This window comes from Vulpes vulpes, chromosome 4, assembly GCF_048418805.1.
Source record: "Vulpes vulpes isolate BD-2025 chromosome 4, VulVul3, whole genome shotgun sequence".
Lineage (NCBI taxonomy): Eukaryota > Metazoa > Chordata > Mammalia > Carnivora > Canidae > Vulpes > Vulpes vulpes.
Genome location: NC_132783.1, coordinates 117886264 through 117902704, shown reverse-complemented (window position 1 = coordinate 117902704; position 16441 = coordinate 117886264). Strand labels below are relative to the sequence as shown.

Genomic DNA, 16441 nt, shown 5'->3' with positions numbered 1-16441 from the left:
CAGGACTCCCCTCCTCTCAGGTCAGGAGGGCTCCATACCTTACTCTGCACCTCCCAGGGCTTGGTGATGGCTGAGAGATCACAGGCGGTCATCATCATGGCCCTGCACACAAGGACATCCATCAGCCTGGAGCTAATTAAGGCCGCAAGCGCTGGTTAACTCCAACCATCTCTCCTGTCTCCGCACCGCATTGCGAGGAGGAGGCCACTGCTGCATTGCCTTTGGAGCGCAGGCTTTGAAGTCAGTGGTTAAAATCCTGCCTCTGCCAATGACCAGCAGTTAGGCATGGGGCAATTAAACCAACCTCTGTAAGCCTCAGTTTCCTTATCTGTAATAATAGAGGTACTTTCCTCATCAGACAGGTGCTAGTTTAAGTGAGATCATGTGTGTAAAAATCATAGCACAGGGTCTGGACATAGTATGTGCCCAATAAATACTGGTGATAATCATTAACATACATCGGGTTTTTATTATGGTGACACGCACTGCTCTAGGCACTTTGAAACATCGATTTCATTTCAGTCTCAGCACCTCTCTGGAGTTTTTGCTCTCTTGTCTAGTGGAGACCAATGTTTCTTAAGCTTTATCTCATCATCCTCCACCTTCCACGTCAAACAGCCTCTATGCACATTTTTTTCTGTAATCACTCCACCAGGAAATCTTAAGACCATAGCCATGCTGTATATCTGTCTGGAGGGCCACAGGTCACTGTAATACATAAGGTTTTTTGCCTCTCCTCCAAGAACTACTTTTTGCCTGGGGTGGTGGCTGATATCGCCTCCATTGAAAACGCACCATATAAGAAGTACCCCGTCAGTCGTTTTAGGAAGCCTTGCATTAAGAAGTAGAAGGAAGAATTAGGAATAGAAGGGATTAAGACATGAACTCTGAAAGCAGTTTTGCAACAACAGGAAGAAGGTAAGACAGGTATTATTACCTAGGTCCGTACAATATAAGACAGACAAGAAGGGACGTGGACAAAGAACTGGGGTGGGGGGAGGGTGGAATCTGAGAAGGTGTTTCAGAGATGGGGGTGCCGTGGCATCCACATCCAGGATGGGAACGCAGGAGCATGTGGTGGGGACATGACATTCCAAGCTGGGAAATGGAACCTGTATCTGATAAGCCGTGGAGAGCTACTGAAGGTTGAGGGCCTGGTCATGACCTCTTTAGAGCTGTGCTGCAGGCCAGCAGGTTGGCAGCACCTGGAGGATGGAGCAGAAAGGAGAGGGTGGGAAGGAAGGAGGGGACTGCTGCAGTGATTCAGGCAGGAGCACAGGAGGGCCTGACCTGCTGCAGTGTCTGCTGGTCAGGCCACCTTGCTGGGGTCTGCGGGATTTGGTGAAACTCAGTGAGGCAGGTGGGCAGCGGCTGGGGAAATGGGAGAGTTGGAGAAGGCCGGGGGTCTTGCTATTTGGACAATTTTACAATTAACCAGGTGTATCTGGCATAATTCATATCAGCTGGTCTGGGAAGCCTTCAGAATAACTCATGGAACAAATGGGCAGTTGCCAGAGGAGAGGGGGCTGGGGGGCTGGGCAAAATGGGGGAAGAGGAGTGGGAGAGACAGGTTTCCAGTTATGGGATGAATAAGTCAAGAGGATGAAAGGCATAGCCTAGGGAATACAGTCAGTAATCTTGTCACAGTGTCGTGTGGTGGCAGATGGGAGCTACACTTGTAGGGAGTGATGCATAACCTCCAGACTTGTCCAATCACTATGTTGTACACCTGAAACCAATGTAACACTGTGTGTCAACTGTACTTCAATAAAGAGTTATTCAGGAAATTCTAACAGGTTTGGTGATCTTTCATTAAGTAAACCCTCAAAAATTCGTAGGATTCTTTAAGCTTTCAGAAATGCATACATTTCCTTTGAAACAACTATAGCAGGCACCCCCGGTGGCGCAGCGGTTTAGCGCCGCCTGCAGCCCGGGGTCTGATCCTGGAGACCCAGGATCGAGTCCCGCGTCAGGCTCCCTGCATGGAGCCCGCTTCTCCCTCTGCCTGTGTCTCTGCCTCTCAGTCTCTCTCTTTCTCTGAATAAATAAAAATTTTTAAAAAAATGTTAAAAAAAAAGAAACAACTATAGCTATGTAATAGCTTCAAAACATGTGCCCTATGCTTAATATCAAGTGGCATAGACACGTTACCATCAAATAAACTAAGCAAGTGAATGTCGGGCTGTGCACACAAGAGTCCCTGGTTCCTTATTACCCATCAGTGTCCACGTTTTCAGCCCACAGCTAGGCGTGGCTTTAGGAGAACACTGGATGTTTACTTTCTTTTTCACATTTCATGTGAAAATCACTCCCACTGTAGGGGAAACACACCCAGGTGTTTTATAGACAGAGATTGTGTGCCTGGGAATGGGGGAGCAGGGAAGTGAGGACTTCAGGGTGCCAGGAAAGCAAATCCAAAGCCTCATGCCCTAAAGACAAGACATTGCATTCATGTCAGCACCACCTCCTTAAGTGCTGTGGGGCAAAGGTGCTATGCTAGCTATCGGGCATTCACAGAGGCTGACAGAGAGCTCACAGTCACTCAGAGAACAGAGAGCAAAAAGCTGTTTTCACAATATGCTCAGTGAGATGGCATAAAGAAGTACAAGGTGTAAGAGAAAAAAAAAATATGTAGCTCAGGGGATATGCAAGAGATGACAGGGCTGCATAGGAGTTCTCCAAGAGAGGATACAGTAAGCAGAGATGCAGTGGAGTTGCCCAGGATTGCCATAGGGCAGAGGGTCATCCAGGAGGTGACTGTAGGGAGCGGAGCCTTCATCTATCTACCCTGCACTCATCAGCGTTCCTGCTCTCAGAGAGCTTACACATACATTGGGGGGGGGGGTAACATATTTACCACACAGATGAGTGTAAGCATGTAAACAACTGCTCTGAGGGAAAGGAATTCGATTCTAGGAGAATAGGTCTGAAATGTCAGGGAGAGCTCCCTCCTGGAAGTGACCTGTGAGCTGATGTCTGCAGGCAGTGTAGCTGTAAATTTTATAAAGAAGTGGATGGGGAGACACAATCCTGGCAGAGACAACATCTATTGCAAAGGCCCTGGTAGAAGGAAGCCTGGCACATTCAAAGAGCTAGAAGGTGGGAGGAGCTCAAGAAGCAGCAGGAAAGGGGGTAAGATGAGGCCCAAGAGACAAAAAGGCAGGCCCACAGAGCCTGGACCATGGCGGGGGAACGTCTTCTTGCCAAGAACAACAGGAAAAGCCACTGAAGAAGAGTTGGAACAGAAGGGTGAAACCATCAGATTTGTGTTTTCCAGGGTCACTGTGGCTTTAGTGTGGAGGGGACGGGAACACCAGCAGGGAGTCCAGCCAGGAAGCCATTGCAGGACCAGGACAAGTATCCAGATAAACAAGGCATTGAAGGAGTAAACTCAACAGGGCGTGGGGACAGATGAGACACGCAAAGTCAGGAAGAGGGAGGTGTCAGGATGGGGGAGGGCAAAAGACAATGGGGTTACCAGGCAGACAAGAGCACAAGTCATGAAGACTTTAGATGTGGAGACATGTGAACCTTAGCCATTCTGGGTGAGCAAGGGGCATCCAGGGGAGGAGGGCACGGAGCTGAGTGGGAGGACATGCAGGGCTTTGGAATCAGAGCAACTTCAGGTCTGCTCTTCTCCTTACTTCCTGTGTCCAGGACAAGTGACTTAGTGACTTTGAGCCTCTGTTCCTTTGTAAAAGGAGATCATCATATTAGCTTGGATCACGAAATTCTGACTTTGTGGGTCAAAACCAACCCAAAGTCAGCAATTTCACATAGGTTTGATGTAATACATGCCGTCTCCTGGGCCACTGTGACTGTCACATACGACGGCCCTGTGAGTGCACACATTGTCTTCATCTTCATTATCATCACCTTCATCACATTAAACAGGGTTGCCCAGGTGCACAGGGCTGGGCCGCTGGCAGCAAGCAGGACTCCTGCTCACCTGGCCCATCCTCAAGGCAAATGTCTCTTCTGAGAGGCTGTGCGGCTCAGTGGCACTTCTCCCTGCCCCCTGGCTGGCCCTGCAAGCACCCCAGCCAACCCAGCCTGGCATTCAGACACTTCTGGAATTGCACCTGGCCTGGAGGGTGCGGCCTGCGGGGGAAGGCCTACAGAAGCCTGAGAAAGCTGGAGGCGTGCAGGAGAGGGGGAGGGTGACTCCAGTCACTGATGCTCCCGTAATGCATGTGTGACGCCAGGTAAGTCACATTGTCTCTCTGGTCCTCAGTCTCTCGTTTATAAAACACTAGACCAGGAGCTGGAAAACTTTCTCTATAAAGGGACAGATGGTAAATAGCTTCGGTTCTGCAGACCACGTGGGTTCTATTTCAACTACTCAACTCTGGCATCATGGTGTGAAAGCAGCCAGAGGCAAGTAAAGGCAGAGTGCCCAGGATACTTTTAGGGGCCCATGAAAATGTTTGAATTTTAATTTCTTTTCAGGTCAGAAGAAAACAATCATATAATAATGACAAAGATGTAAGAGTGAATTCAGCCCACATTATATTTGTCTTTATACCAGCACAGTCATAAAATACCATTTAAAAAAATTTATTTTAGGGATCCCTGGGTGGCGCAGCGGTTTGGTGCCTGCCTTTGGCCCAGGGCGCGATCCTGGAGACCCGGGATCGAATCCCACATCAGGCTCCCGGTGTATGGAGCCTGCTTCTCCCTCTACCTATGTCTCTGCCTCTCTCTCTCTCTCTCTCTCTCTCTCTCTCTGTGACTATCATAAATAAATAAAAACTAAAAAAAAATAAAAAAATTTATTTTAATAGAGGAAGAAGCCACAGAGACCAAAGTGCCTAGGACCCCCCGAAGTCATAATGTGGCCCTGTGTATAAAAATAAAATGTTACTTACGGGTACTGAAATTCAAACTTCTTAGACTTTTTATTTGTCAGGAAATATTCCTCTTTTGATTCTCCCCCCACAAACATTTAAAAATGTAATAGGCATTTTAGCTCATGAGAGGTACAAAAACAGGTGGCAGGCCTTACACCCCAGAGCTAGAGGGTCCCAGAGCCCTTCCAACTCATGGTCTGGTCAGACTGTGAGGAATGAAACTGGAAATTAAGTGGAGACGTGAGGGATTTCAGGAAGAATGGGCAGTCACACCCTCAATCTAGAGTTACTTTCACACCTCAGCCCAATATAAATATACAATGTAGGGTGACCTAGAAACTAGCTGTGCAGCCAGTGAAAATCAGTGGGTTTAGAATGTGTCAAGGGGTTAGGTGTGACCTTAGACTACAGGGGGTTCACTGACAGGAGCCCTCCAAGTTAATCGAAGCACTGGGGTGGCAGCAGGCGGGGGGAAGTGTTTTCTCCCTCACAACAAACAATTCTGACATCAACTTCATGTCCTGCGATTCAATTCTGACACCACCTGTCAGACTCCACGGGTATAAGGGCTCAGTCTCCACAAGCAAAACCCTCACATCAGAGGGCAGTCACAAATATCAGGTTCTTGGGTTACCCACACTTTTGCCCAACGTGGCCACAAAGTCAAGAATTCCCACAAACACCACCTTTGGATTCAAAATTTTGCAGGGACAGCTCACACAACTCAGGGGAACTCTTTACTAACATTTACCAGTTTATTATAGAGGATATGCTTCAGGAATAGGCAATGGACAAGAGGTATGGGAGAAGGTATGGGGTGGAGGTGGGGCGCATACAAAGTTTCTACACCCTCTTTGGACATGTCACCCTCCCAGCACCTCCTTGTGTTCCCCAACCCGGCAGCCCTTCGCATTCTGTTGTTTAGAGGTTTCTGCAGAGGTTTTTTTTTAAATCATGTAAGCATGATTGATTAAATCATTGGCCATTGGTGACCAACTCAGTTTCCAGCCACTCTGTTCTGCCCAGAGATTGGGGGTGGGGCTGAAACTGCCAAGCTTCTAGTCATGGCTTATAGTCTTCCTGGGGATCAGCCCCCATCCTGCAGTCCTCCAGAGTCACCTCATTAGAACAAAAGACACTCCTATCACTCCTACAGCTCAGAACATTCCAAAAGGGTTTAGAGCTCCGGGTCTGGGGACTGTACAAAGACCTAACACATACATCTTATGAAAGCCCAGGAAGCTCCCAACACCACTACATACTATGAAGAATCCTGCTCAGCCCCCACGATAATCCATCAGGTAGAGTTAGGAGGTAGGATCCTTCATGTTCTTTGAGCAGATAAGAAAACCGAGGCACAGAGAGGGAAATAACCTGCTCAAGGTCACACCAAGCGGTAAGTGAGAGAGAGCTGGGACTTGAACCCAGGCTGTCTGGTGTGGAAGCCCTTCATTGTGTAACAGGAGGAGCCACGCGGGAAGCTCTAATTTTATGTCACCGATGGATCTCAAGACTGCTTGATGGCAGTGGTGTTCATTCAGGGACTATCTTTTGCCCCCAGGGGATATTTGGCAATATTTCCCCTCCCCCCCCAGAGATATTTTTGATTGTCACAGCTAAAGAGGAGGCTGCTACTGACATCTTGTAGGGAGAGACCAGAGATGCTGTTAAACATCCTACAATGCACAGGACAGCTCTCCACAACATAGAGTTGTCCCCAGATGTCAACAGCATTAACACTAACCTTGAGGTTGAGAAACTCTGCTTTACAGGTTTTCAGATGAGAAACACTTACTCTTTTATGTGTTTTTAAGTTGACATCTTGACAATTTCATCATAAGCTTAAATATTTGCAAAGGAGCTCATGCAAAGCATATTGTAAATATTGGCATTTTATTTTATTTATTATTTAAAGATTTTTTTATTTTTATTTTATTTATTTGACAGAGAGAGAGAGAGAGAGAACGCGCACAAGCCGCGGGGAGGAGTAGAGGGAAAAGCAGACTCCCCGCTGAGCAGGGAACCCCAATGCGGGACTTGATCCCAGGACCCTGGGATCATGAGCTGAGCCAAAGGCAATGTTTAATCAACTGAGCCACCCAGGCATCCAATCGATACTGGCATTTTTAAAATGAAATTTTACATCATTCTTCACATACATAGAAATCTAAATGGCATAGCAGTTTCATGCCAACCATCAGCCATTCATCCATTTAAAAATCTGACTCTTCTTTTTATAGATGCAAGTAATTAGAAGCCTTGGGGATGGAAGTTTTGTTATAGCAACGTCACTCAATTCTTTCAATTCTTCCAAATTAGCTGTTAAAAAGTATACTCTGATCATTAGTCTGAATGATCTATCAGCTGACAATTCAATTAGGTTCTCCTTCAATTTTGTTTAAAGCAAACCTTAGAAATCACTCACTTCCTCAATCTCTGGGAAGCATGCCATAAAGATTTTCCCATTAATTACACCCCTGACACTTTCTCTGCAGCATTCTGGTTAAGCCAAGATACTCAGAATGGGTGAGATCAATTAAAACATTATTAATTTAATATATTTTCCAGCGTTATATTTTTTTACAAAGTGCTTTTATCCTAGAACAAGTTTTAACTGTTTTCATCAAAACTTTGAAGCTGCAGACTTGACTCATTTCATCTACAGAAATGTTTGCTATATAATATCATTGGAAATGCCTGTTACTGTCCACTAGAGCAAGCAGATCAGACATGTTTTTGTCAGAAAGATTCTGATTTTATTTGCCAACTTAAATAAGCATGTTAGAATGCATCCCAGTGCCATCCATCTTACTTTTTCTTTTCAGTTCTAAGAAAGATAGAGGTAGGTAAATCGATTAGTTATGTAGGTAGAACAGATACATGATGATTGATAGATAGATAGATAGATAGATAGATAGATAGATAATGATAGATGATTGATAGAAGATAAATGGTAAATAGATAGATAATAGAAAGTGGCACAGATTAAATCAGTGCTGCCGCCATCAGAACTTATTTTGATGCCCCCTTTGCCCTGATATCAGCAGGACATCCCTGGACAGTGGTACATTCTCTGAAGGAAGTAATATTGTTAAATAAAAGATGCCTTAGCTCCTGCTGCCCCACTGTACAATTCAGAACAGAATTCTCCTTCTCTAATGCCTTGTTTTGCATTATAAATAGAGAGAGAGAGACTGAGAGAGAGAGACAGAGACAGAGACAGGGAAGGCCTGAGTTTGACTTTATTTTGTAAGGAGGAAGAAGAGTAAGGGAACTAACTGACAATGCTTCACTCGTGTGCTATCTCAGAAAGATAACATTTAGAAAGAGAACACTGACTCCCTTGAGGCCATCGATGCCCATGTATTTCTTGGAAGGCTTTGGGCTGGGAGTCGGAGTAGGAGAGGTAGGGTACGTGTACCTCAGTTTGAAGACTTCCAATTAAAACTACCTTGGCTTTTGCAGTGATTGAAGTCCTGCCTGTGGCCTTTTTTTTTTTTTTTAATTAAACATTATATTTTGGAAATCCTATCATTCTCTGTAGAGTCTGTATAACATCCCGTTGTATGAAAATACTGGCATGTAGTTAACCCGTTCTCCAATCCATGGATATGTGTTTTCATCTTTTTGATGATTACGAATACTGCTGCATTGAAGAGTTGTGTTCAAAGGTGTACACAGTTGGCATGCAAGGGGGACAGTACCCGGCGGGGGGGGGAATCCTGCACCGGGACCTGCTGGGTCAGGGTGTGGGCGGTTACAGTTGGACAGGAGTGGCCCTCCACAGAGGCTGCGTCTATTTACCTGCCCATGGCCATGGACGGGATTGCCTGCAGCACAGTGTGCCTGCAAACGTCCTCATCTTGGCTGACACGAAGAACAAAAACATATCTTGTTCTAGTTTTATTTTGCATTTCTCTGATTTTGAGTAAGGCCATCCTGTTTTCATATGTTTATTTTCCTCTGTAATTCCTTTTCTGGGAAATGTCTGGGGGAAATGAACGTTTGGCCGACTTTTCTATTGGATTAGTCTTTTTCTTGAATTGTATTAACACTTTATTTACTAAGGAAATGGGCTCTTTTTTCTGCCAGAAGTTCTGTTGGATATATTGCCCCAGCTTCCCCCCTGCATTCTGACTTCAGCTATGTGTTTTTACATGTGTTGGGCAGAAATCCCTAATTTTTATGTCGTTAAATTTATCAATCTATTTACGACTTTTGAATTTTATGTCACACTTAGAAAAGCTCACTCTGAAATTATTCTTTTTAATTCTACCATGCCCCTTTGCCTCTCTTCCTTTTTTTTTTTTTTTTTTTTTTTTTGGCTTGTTTTCTCATCATATTAAAATCCTTGGTTCATCTGGAACTTATTTTGTTACAGGAGTGAGATAGCGATCCAGCTTTGCGATCACCTACAGTCTAATGCAAAATATAATTGGTCTTTGTTTTTGGTTCCTGGAACAAAGCTTCTCAAACCCTTGGAGTCTCCTGAGTGATAGGAATGCCCTTCATGGAAAGCCCACTATGGGTTTATGTTAATGACCATGACTTAGTGCGAGGTCCCTAAATAGGCTCAAGGTGGGACTGGACACCAGAAAGTCCAAGCAAATAGAGGAACTTTCAGCTCCACCTATCAACCTCTGTGAAAGGAGGGGGCCTGCAGATTGAGCTCTGTAAAACTCAAACAGTGGCAATTTGATGAGCTTCCAGGTTGATGAAGTGTCCACTTGCAAGAAGGGTGGAGCACCCCAGTACCATAGGGACGGAAGCTCTTGTGCCAGCCATCCCCTTCTGAACCTCACTCTATGTATCTCTTCATCTGGCTATTCTTCTGCATCCTTTATAATTACTATCCTCTATAATCAACTGGTAAATATTAGTAAATAAATGTTTCTCTGAGTTCTATGAGTTGCTCTAGCAAATGAATAGAAACCAAAGGATGGGGTCACGGGAACTTCCAATTTGTAGCCAGGGGGTCAGAAGCAGAAGTGGTAACCTTGACTTGCAGTTGATGTCTGCAGTGGTCTTGTGGGACTAGCCCTTAACCTGTGGGTTCTAATGAATGCTACCTCCATTTAGACAATGTCAGAATTGAGTTAATCTATAGAACACCCAGTTTGGGTCCACCAAGAAATGGAGAAAAAAAAAAAACCCACTAGACTACCTTACCATCCCAACATCATTTATGAACTTATTCCCCTCTTCACTGCTATACAATCCACTTTTTAAAAGTTTTATTTATTTAGGTAATCTCTACACCCCATGTGGGGCTCAAACACACAACCCTGAGATCAAGAGTCTCATGCTGTTCTGACTGAATCAGCCAGGCACTTATAAAATCCATTCTTGGGGGATCCCTGGGTAGCTCAGTGGTTTAGTGCCTACCTTTGGCCCAAGCTGTGATCCTGGAGTCCCGGGATCGAGTCCCGCGTCAGGCTCCCTGCATGGAGCCTGCTTCTCCCTCTGCCTGTGTCTCTGCCTCTCTCTCGCTCGCTCTCTCGCTCTCTCACTCTCTCTATGTCTATCATGAATAAATAAATAAAATCTTAAAAAAAATATATCCACTCTTAACACAGGCATAGTCTTTCCAGTCTGCCCCACTGACCTGTCCTACTAATGTCTAGGACTGAACTGCCTTTAGTTCTGTTTTTTCCTGTCATTACTCTTGTATTTCAGGATTTTCTGACTCTTCTTGCTTACTTATTTCTTATAAGAATTTTAGCATTGCTTCCTGATGATCCCAAAAAGAATGTCAATATTTTCCTTGGAATCACCTTAAATGAATAATTAATTAGGGAGAATAGACAACATTTAATATTAAGTGCCTCTATCTAAGAATAAGATGTGCTTCCTTCTTGATCAATTTTTCTGCTGCACAGTTTGAAATCAGGCAGCTAGCTGGGAGCAGCCACAGCCTCAGCGTGCCCCTGTATTCAGTGGGGACAGGTCACACAGCTCCTCAAGATCAGGGGATCTGCCTGGCTGGACAACTGCAAGGCCCAGGGAAGGACAGGCTGCCATTGGTCCCTCTCCCCTGAGCCCATCCCAGCAGCCACCCCTTCTCTGTTGCAGGAACTCGCAACATTTGTGATTTAATCAAGCCTCATCTCCACAGAAGCATCTGGAGATAAAACCTGATAACTTCCTTGGGAACTGGGTCAAGCTTTATCTTCCCTTACCATCAATACCTAGGACTCATCACAGGGGAGCCAGGGGACCATTTGGCTTGGGCCATATAGTCACAAAAGGCCTCAGATTTACACTTCTCACCCCATCATCATTTGAGGTGAATCACGGGGCGCATGAGGGAACCAAAAGAAGATAGTCATTAAAAACTGAAACAGGGAGGCGCCTGGGTAGCTCAGTTGATAAAGTGTCTGCCTTTGGCTCAGGTCTTTGGCTCAGGTCATGGGCCTGGGAATCCAGCCCCATGTTGGGCTCCCTGCTCAGCAAGGAGCCTGCTTCTCCCTCTCCAACTCTCCCTGCTTGTGCTCTCTCTCTCTCTGTCAAATAAATAAATAAAATCATTTTTAAAACCCCAGTGTGACTCCCATTATCAGGCCTCATGCCAACAAGGGACTATAAATTTAATATAAATCATGCACCTGATTTGTGACTAGAAGAGCTATATAGTAGGACATTGCCATATATAAAGGTATGCTAAAAAAATTAAGCCTACATATTTTGAGTGATACACAGATATCATTCAAATCATAATTGGCATAATGCTTTGTGTTTTATCAACACGTTTAAAGTTATATTACTTTACCACCAAAATTCTGAATCTTATGATAGCAACACTTCAAGTATTCTCCTTTTCGTTACAGAGAAATAAAACAGTAATATATTATCTTGTATTTTAGTGTTAAATTCAAAATTAAACATATACCATAATTTCTGCAACTCCATTTGGGCATAACTTTATTGTTTTCAGATATTGGAGGCCTCCAAAATGGCAAGTGTCCCAGAGCTCTCTTGAGGGCACCAAGGCCTATCAGTGCAGCATCTCACCTCAGGACCCTGGGCTTAGGAAAATCAGGGTTAAAGCCCTGTCTTACTCACATAACAATTTCCTTCCGTGTCTGCTCCAGCATCATGTACTGTGTCCACTCCTGTTGAGTTTCATATGTTTTAGACTGATCCACGATCTTTTGGAACATTGTCCTCTTCCTGCAAAACATACCAGGTTATTAAAGAAGCTCATCTTAGAGTAAGGCAACACCCGAGCTTCTAACTTTGCCTGTTTCAGACAGAGGTTTCTGAAAACAACATAATTAACAAAACAAGGTGGAAAGAACCAATGCCTGGGCGTGAAGACCTAGGTTCTAACCCAGACTCTGTCACCACTGTGTTACCTGCTATTACTGAGCAAATCTCTTCCCCTGCATTCCAGCGTCTCATGGATACAATGGGGGTGAGACTATCTAACTTCCAGGATCTTACTGAGAGTTACTGTTCTGTGGCACAAGTGTTGTGCCCGGCACACAGAACATATTAAATCAATTGGATCTATGGCGTTTGTTATTATTACAGTCATTGTTATTGTTATTCTTGTTCTTAAAATGAAAAGAAATACCAACTTGAAATACAGGGCGAGGTCTGTGGCAATGATTGCTATATCCATCATGTGGATGGCGTGCTCGTGCTGCCTGCGATTGAGGTTTTGAAAGATATTCAGGCTCTAAAGAGAAAACCGTAGAAGAGATGTGAGAAGTGATGCTGGTAGGATAGCCATACAGCTACTGATGATGACCTCTGATGATAGGTCATCATGATGGGAGAGGCTGCCCGGGCCAATGGGAAGAGCCCTGTGGGGCCACACTCAAGCTTCTTGTGAGAAGCCCCCACCCATCCTACCTCATCTCGCAGCAACGTTTTGCCGAACTCCAAGTGGTGTCTTTCCAAGATGGAGGACCCATGGAGCTTGGCCAGTGGGTTCTGGGACCTGAGTGGGAAACACACACACACATACACACACACACACACACACACACACGAGTCGGCATGGAATGACCAAGATAGAAGTTAAAAATATCATCCTCACCCAGTCCTGCCCCCTTCTAGTTCTGTAGGCAGAAAGGCTGAAGGCCAGAAATAAGGAGTTTGTCACATGGTGAGAGTGGGAAATAAGACTAGATGTCAGGCCTCTTGATTCTCAGGCTTTAATTTTCTCCATAGCTGATTCCGAGCCTCTCTAGGCTCATGGACTCCTTAGAGAGGCTGTTGAATAGTGTGTACCCAAAAGGCACAAACACACACAATGCCACATGCAATTTTAGAGATTTATGGGTTCCCCGTAGTCATCCATTGGACATTGGCCCTGGGCCATACTTTAAAGACCAAGCCCTAGATATGATATTTGAATCTCAGGAGAAGCCGCTGAATTCCCACAAGCCATGTGTTTATTCATGTCCTTATTCAATAAATATTGTGGAATGCTTACTATGTGCCAAGCACTGAGCTCAATACTTAGCTTCCCACAAGATAAGCATGACCTCTAGCCTCAGCAGCAGGTACTAGGGCTTGTTTATGACCTATAGACTGTGGGCCCTGGGCAGAGCCTTAGTTTCTTCCTCCATAATGTAACACTAGTCCCTGCTCTACCCAGCCTACAATGTGGTCATAAGGTCCACTAAATTCAAGGACCATGTTTCAGAGGCTGTCTGGAATATAAGCTATGTGAGGACAGGGACTGTGTCTGTTTTGCTACCATGGTACCTCCTTTGCCTAGCATAGGGCCTACAACACTTATAGAAAACATTACAAATATGAGGTGAATGAATGAGCCAGTATCAGTTACTAACATTTGGCTTAATTTCATTCAGCAGGTAGAAAGGGAGAGTGGGAGGGACCCCACTCCATATATTGCTGCTATAGCAAATTACCACAAAGTTAATGGCTTAAAGTAGTAAAGATTTATTATCTTATAGCTCTGGGGTTCAGAGTCTAAAATGGGTCCACAGAGCTGCTTTCCTTCTGGAGGCACTAAGGGACAATCCGTTCCCTTTGCTCTTAGCTTCTAGAGGCCACCTATATTCCTTGGCTTGTGGCCCATCCTTCATCTTCAAACCCAATGGTATAGCATCCTCTCTTGTCTCTGACCTCTCATCTCCCTCTTATAAGGACCTTTCTAACTACATGGGGACCACTTGGATAATCCAGGATAATCTGTATATTTCAAGATCTTTAATCACATCTGCAAAGTCCCTTTCAATAGAAGGCAACATATTCCCAGTCCCCAGGCATGGGGGCATGGATATATTTGGAAGTCATTATTCTGTCTATCACAGGAGTTTACTAAGAGCCACAGAGCAGGAGGAAGTAGGAAGCTATTCATCTGGGTAATGAATCATGGGAGCAGGAGGTAGAGAGAGGGGACCATGAGGGCTGACTCACTTCATCTGGTAGAGGTTATTGGTGCCTCTGTGGTCAATGTCATGGCAGAAGGCAGCGGTGACCATGGCCAAGGCCTCTAGGTCTGTGAAGTATCGCTTCAGCTTTCCGGTCTGGAAGAGCAATCAGAGGTGTCACTCACTCCTTTCTTGCAGGGGTTGGAAGCAGAACAGGTGTGAGGGGGAGGGCCTGGTGCTTGGAAACACAGGTCTGACCTTGGCTCTATCCCTGGCACAATAAATAGCATGGCCAGATGTTTGCCTGAGACTTGGGGTTTTTCAGGGATATGGGATTTTCCGTACTAGAACTGGAACAGTTCCAGGCAAATGGAGATGGTTGGTCACCTTACTCCTGAGTGACAGTAACTGGTCCCGTCTCCCTCTGGGCCTCAGTATCCCAGTCTGCACCCTGGAGGTAGTAGGCACTGGACTAAATGACTGTTGAGAAATTGCAGCTGCCAGGTTTTAGGATCTGGAGGGTTTTTGAATATGCCCAGAGTGGCAAAGCAATCTCTCCAAACTGGTCTATTGGTTTAAGCACAGCCCAGAAGAATCTTTCCCTAAGTCTCCTTCAAATACTTCTTGTTTATGCTGAGTGTTAGAGAACAGGGTGGGGAAGAGCTCTGAAGAGGTGATGCTGACTCTGTGACTCAAAGAAATCAAGTCTCAGTGCTGTCACTGTCGTCTTCTGTGGTGGCCTGGCCAATATTCCTGCCTTGATGTCCTAGTGCCTATCCCACCCAACCATTCCAGACATGGGGGAAGAAATGAGGATGAGGCGCACTGGACAAGGCCAGAGATTTGCATCATGATCTGGATAGGAAACATTTTTAAAGAAATATGAATCTCTGAACCCTCGGAGCTGAAAAGACTGACACAAATACACATAGGTATGTCCACCCAAGGACATCATGGTAGTGTTCCTAACAGTGAAAGATCAACAACAACCCCTGTGTCTAATAATAATAGGGGGCTGGGTAAAGAAATTATGGTGTATTCGAACAATACCAAATACTATGTGGCCATAAAATGATACCATGGGTAAGCCTTGAAAACTATCACATTGAGTGAAATAAATCAGACACAGAAGGCTAATCCCGTAGGAGACTACTTATATCAGGTCCTTACGATAGTCAAATTCATAGAGACAAAAAGGGAAGAGTGGTCCCCAGGGCTGGGGAGAGGGAAGTGGGGAATCGTTGTTTAATGGGGACAGAGTTTCTGTTTGGAAAGATGAGAACGTTCCAGGGGAGGATAGTAGAGATGGCTGCATAACACTGGGAATGTCCTTAATACCATCGACTGAACTGTACACCTAAGAACGGTTAAAATGATAAGTCTTCTGTGATGTGTATTTTACCACAATAAAAAATGAAACGAAGAATGTGACTGATACAGTTTTTCAAACGAAGAAAGCATGTTCTAGAATATTATTATTCAATAGGTTATAAACAAAATAAACTCTGTGTGCGTATGTAAAAATAGGTCTCGATGCTTCCAGAAGATAACTTGGAAGGAGTTGTGCCATGGTTATCTAAATACCTGCACTGGGGTGGGGGGTAGCCTGTGGCCTTTTATCACTTTTTATTGTATACAATTCTCTGTGCTTGGGATCCATGTATGCTAAGCATGTACTCCTCTTGCATCATGTTCTTCAAAGCTGCTGCTGCCCGGAGGAGGTGCAGAGGCCGTGTGGTGTGGCAGGAGCCCCAGCCCCCCGCGCTCCCGCCATACCACCAGCAAGGAGAACATGGTCTGCCCCACGTTGAAGCCGTGCCGCCAGTTGTGGTAGGTGATCCTGCGGTAGCCCTTGCTCAGCGAGTACATGAAGCGCACCAGGGCCTGCGAACACAGGCAGGGGAGTGAGGCCTGGGGCCTTGTGTCCGGCGAGGCCCTCCCGCCGCCCCACTGGGCCCGAGGGGTGGGGAGCAACAGCTGCGGTAACCCTAACGCTGTGAGTGTATTTTGCAAACTGCTAAGTACCAGCAAAATGGGCCTTGTTATGAAACGCGGTGGGTGTGAGTCACTCCACTCAACCCACTAATGGAGCTTCCTAACTGCCCCAGAGAGCTACAGGGGAGGAAAACAAGGGGGGTCTTGAAATCCGTGGTTCTCAAACTTGAGTGCCCATCAGAAGCACCCAACGGTTTTGATAAAACACACAATTTCCAATTCATTAGAGCCAGGAGAATGCGCTCA

The 16441-nt window shown here is 45.3% G+C and overlaps 1 protein-coding gene across 1 annotated transcript in view; it reads right to left on the bottom strand.

Moving 5' to 3' along the window:
- Positions 1 to 16441, bottom strand: part of PDE6A (phosphodiesterase 6A) — a 52242-nt gene that overhangs the window by 6063 nt on the left and 29738 nt on the right. Inside the window, exons 12-17 of the mRNA XM_026010631.2 lie at positions 15977 to 16084; positions 14247 to 14356; positions 12708 to 12795; positions 12431 to 12531; positions 11913 to 12020; positions 39 to 102 (exon numbers count right to left, since the gene is read on the bottom strand). Coding sequence (XP_025866416.2) covers positions 39 to 102; positions 11913 to 12020; positions 12431 to 12531; positions 12708 to 12795; positions 14247 to 14356; positions 15977 to 16084 — 579 coding nt within the window. The remainder of the gene's footprint in view (positions 1 to 38; positions 103 to 11912; positions 12021 to 12430; positions 12532 to 12707; positions 12796 to 14246; positions 14357 to 15976; positions 16085 to 16441) is intronic.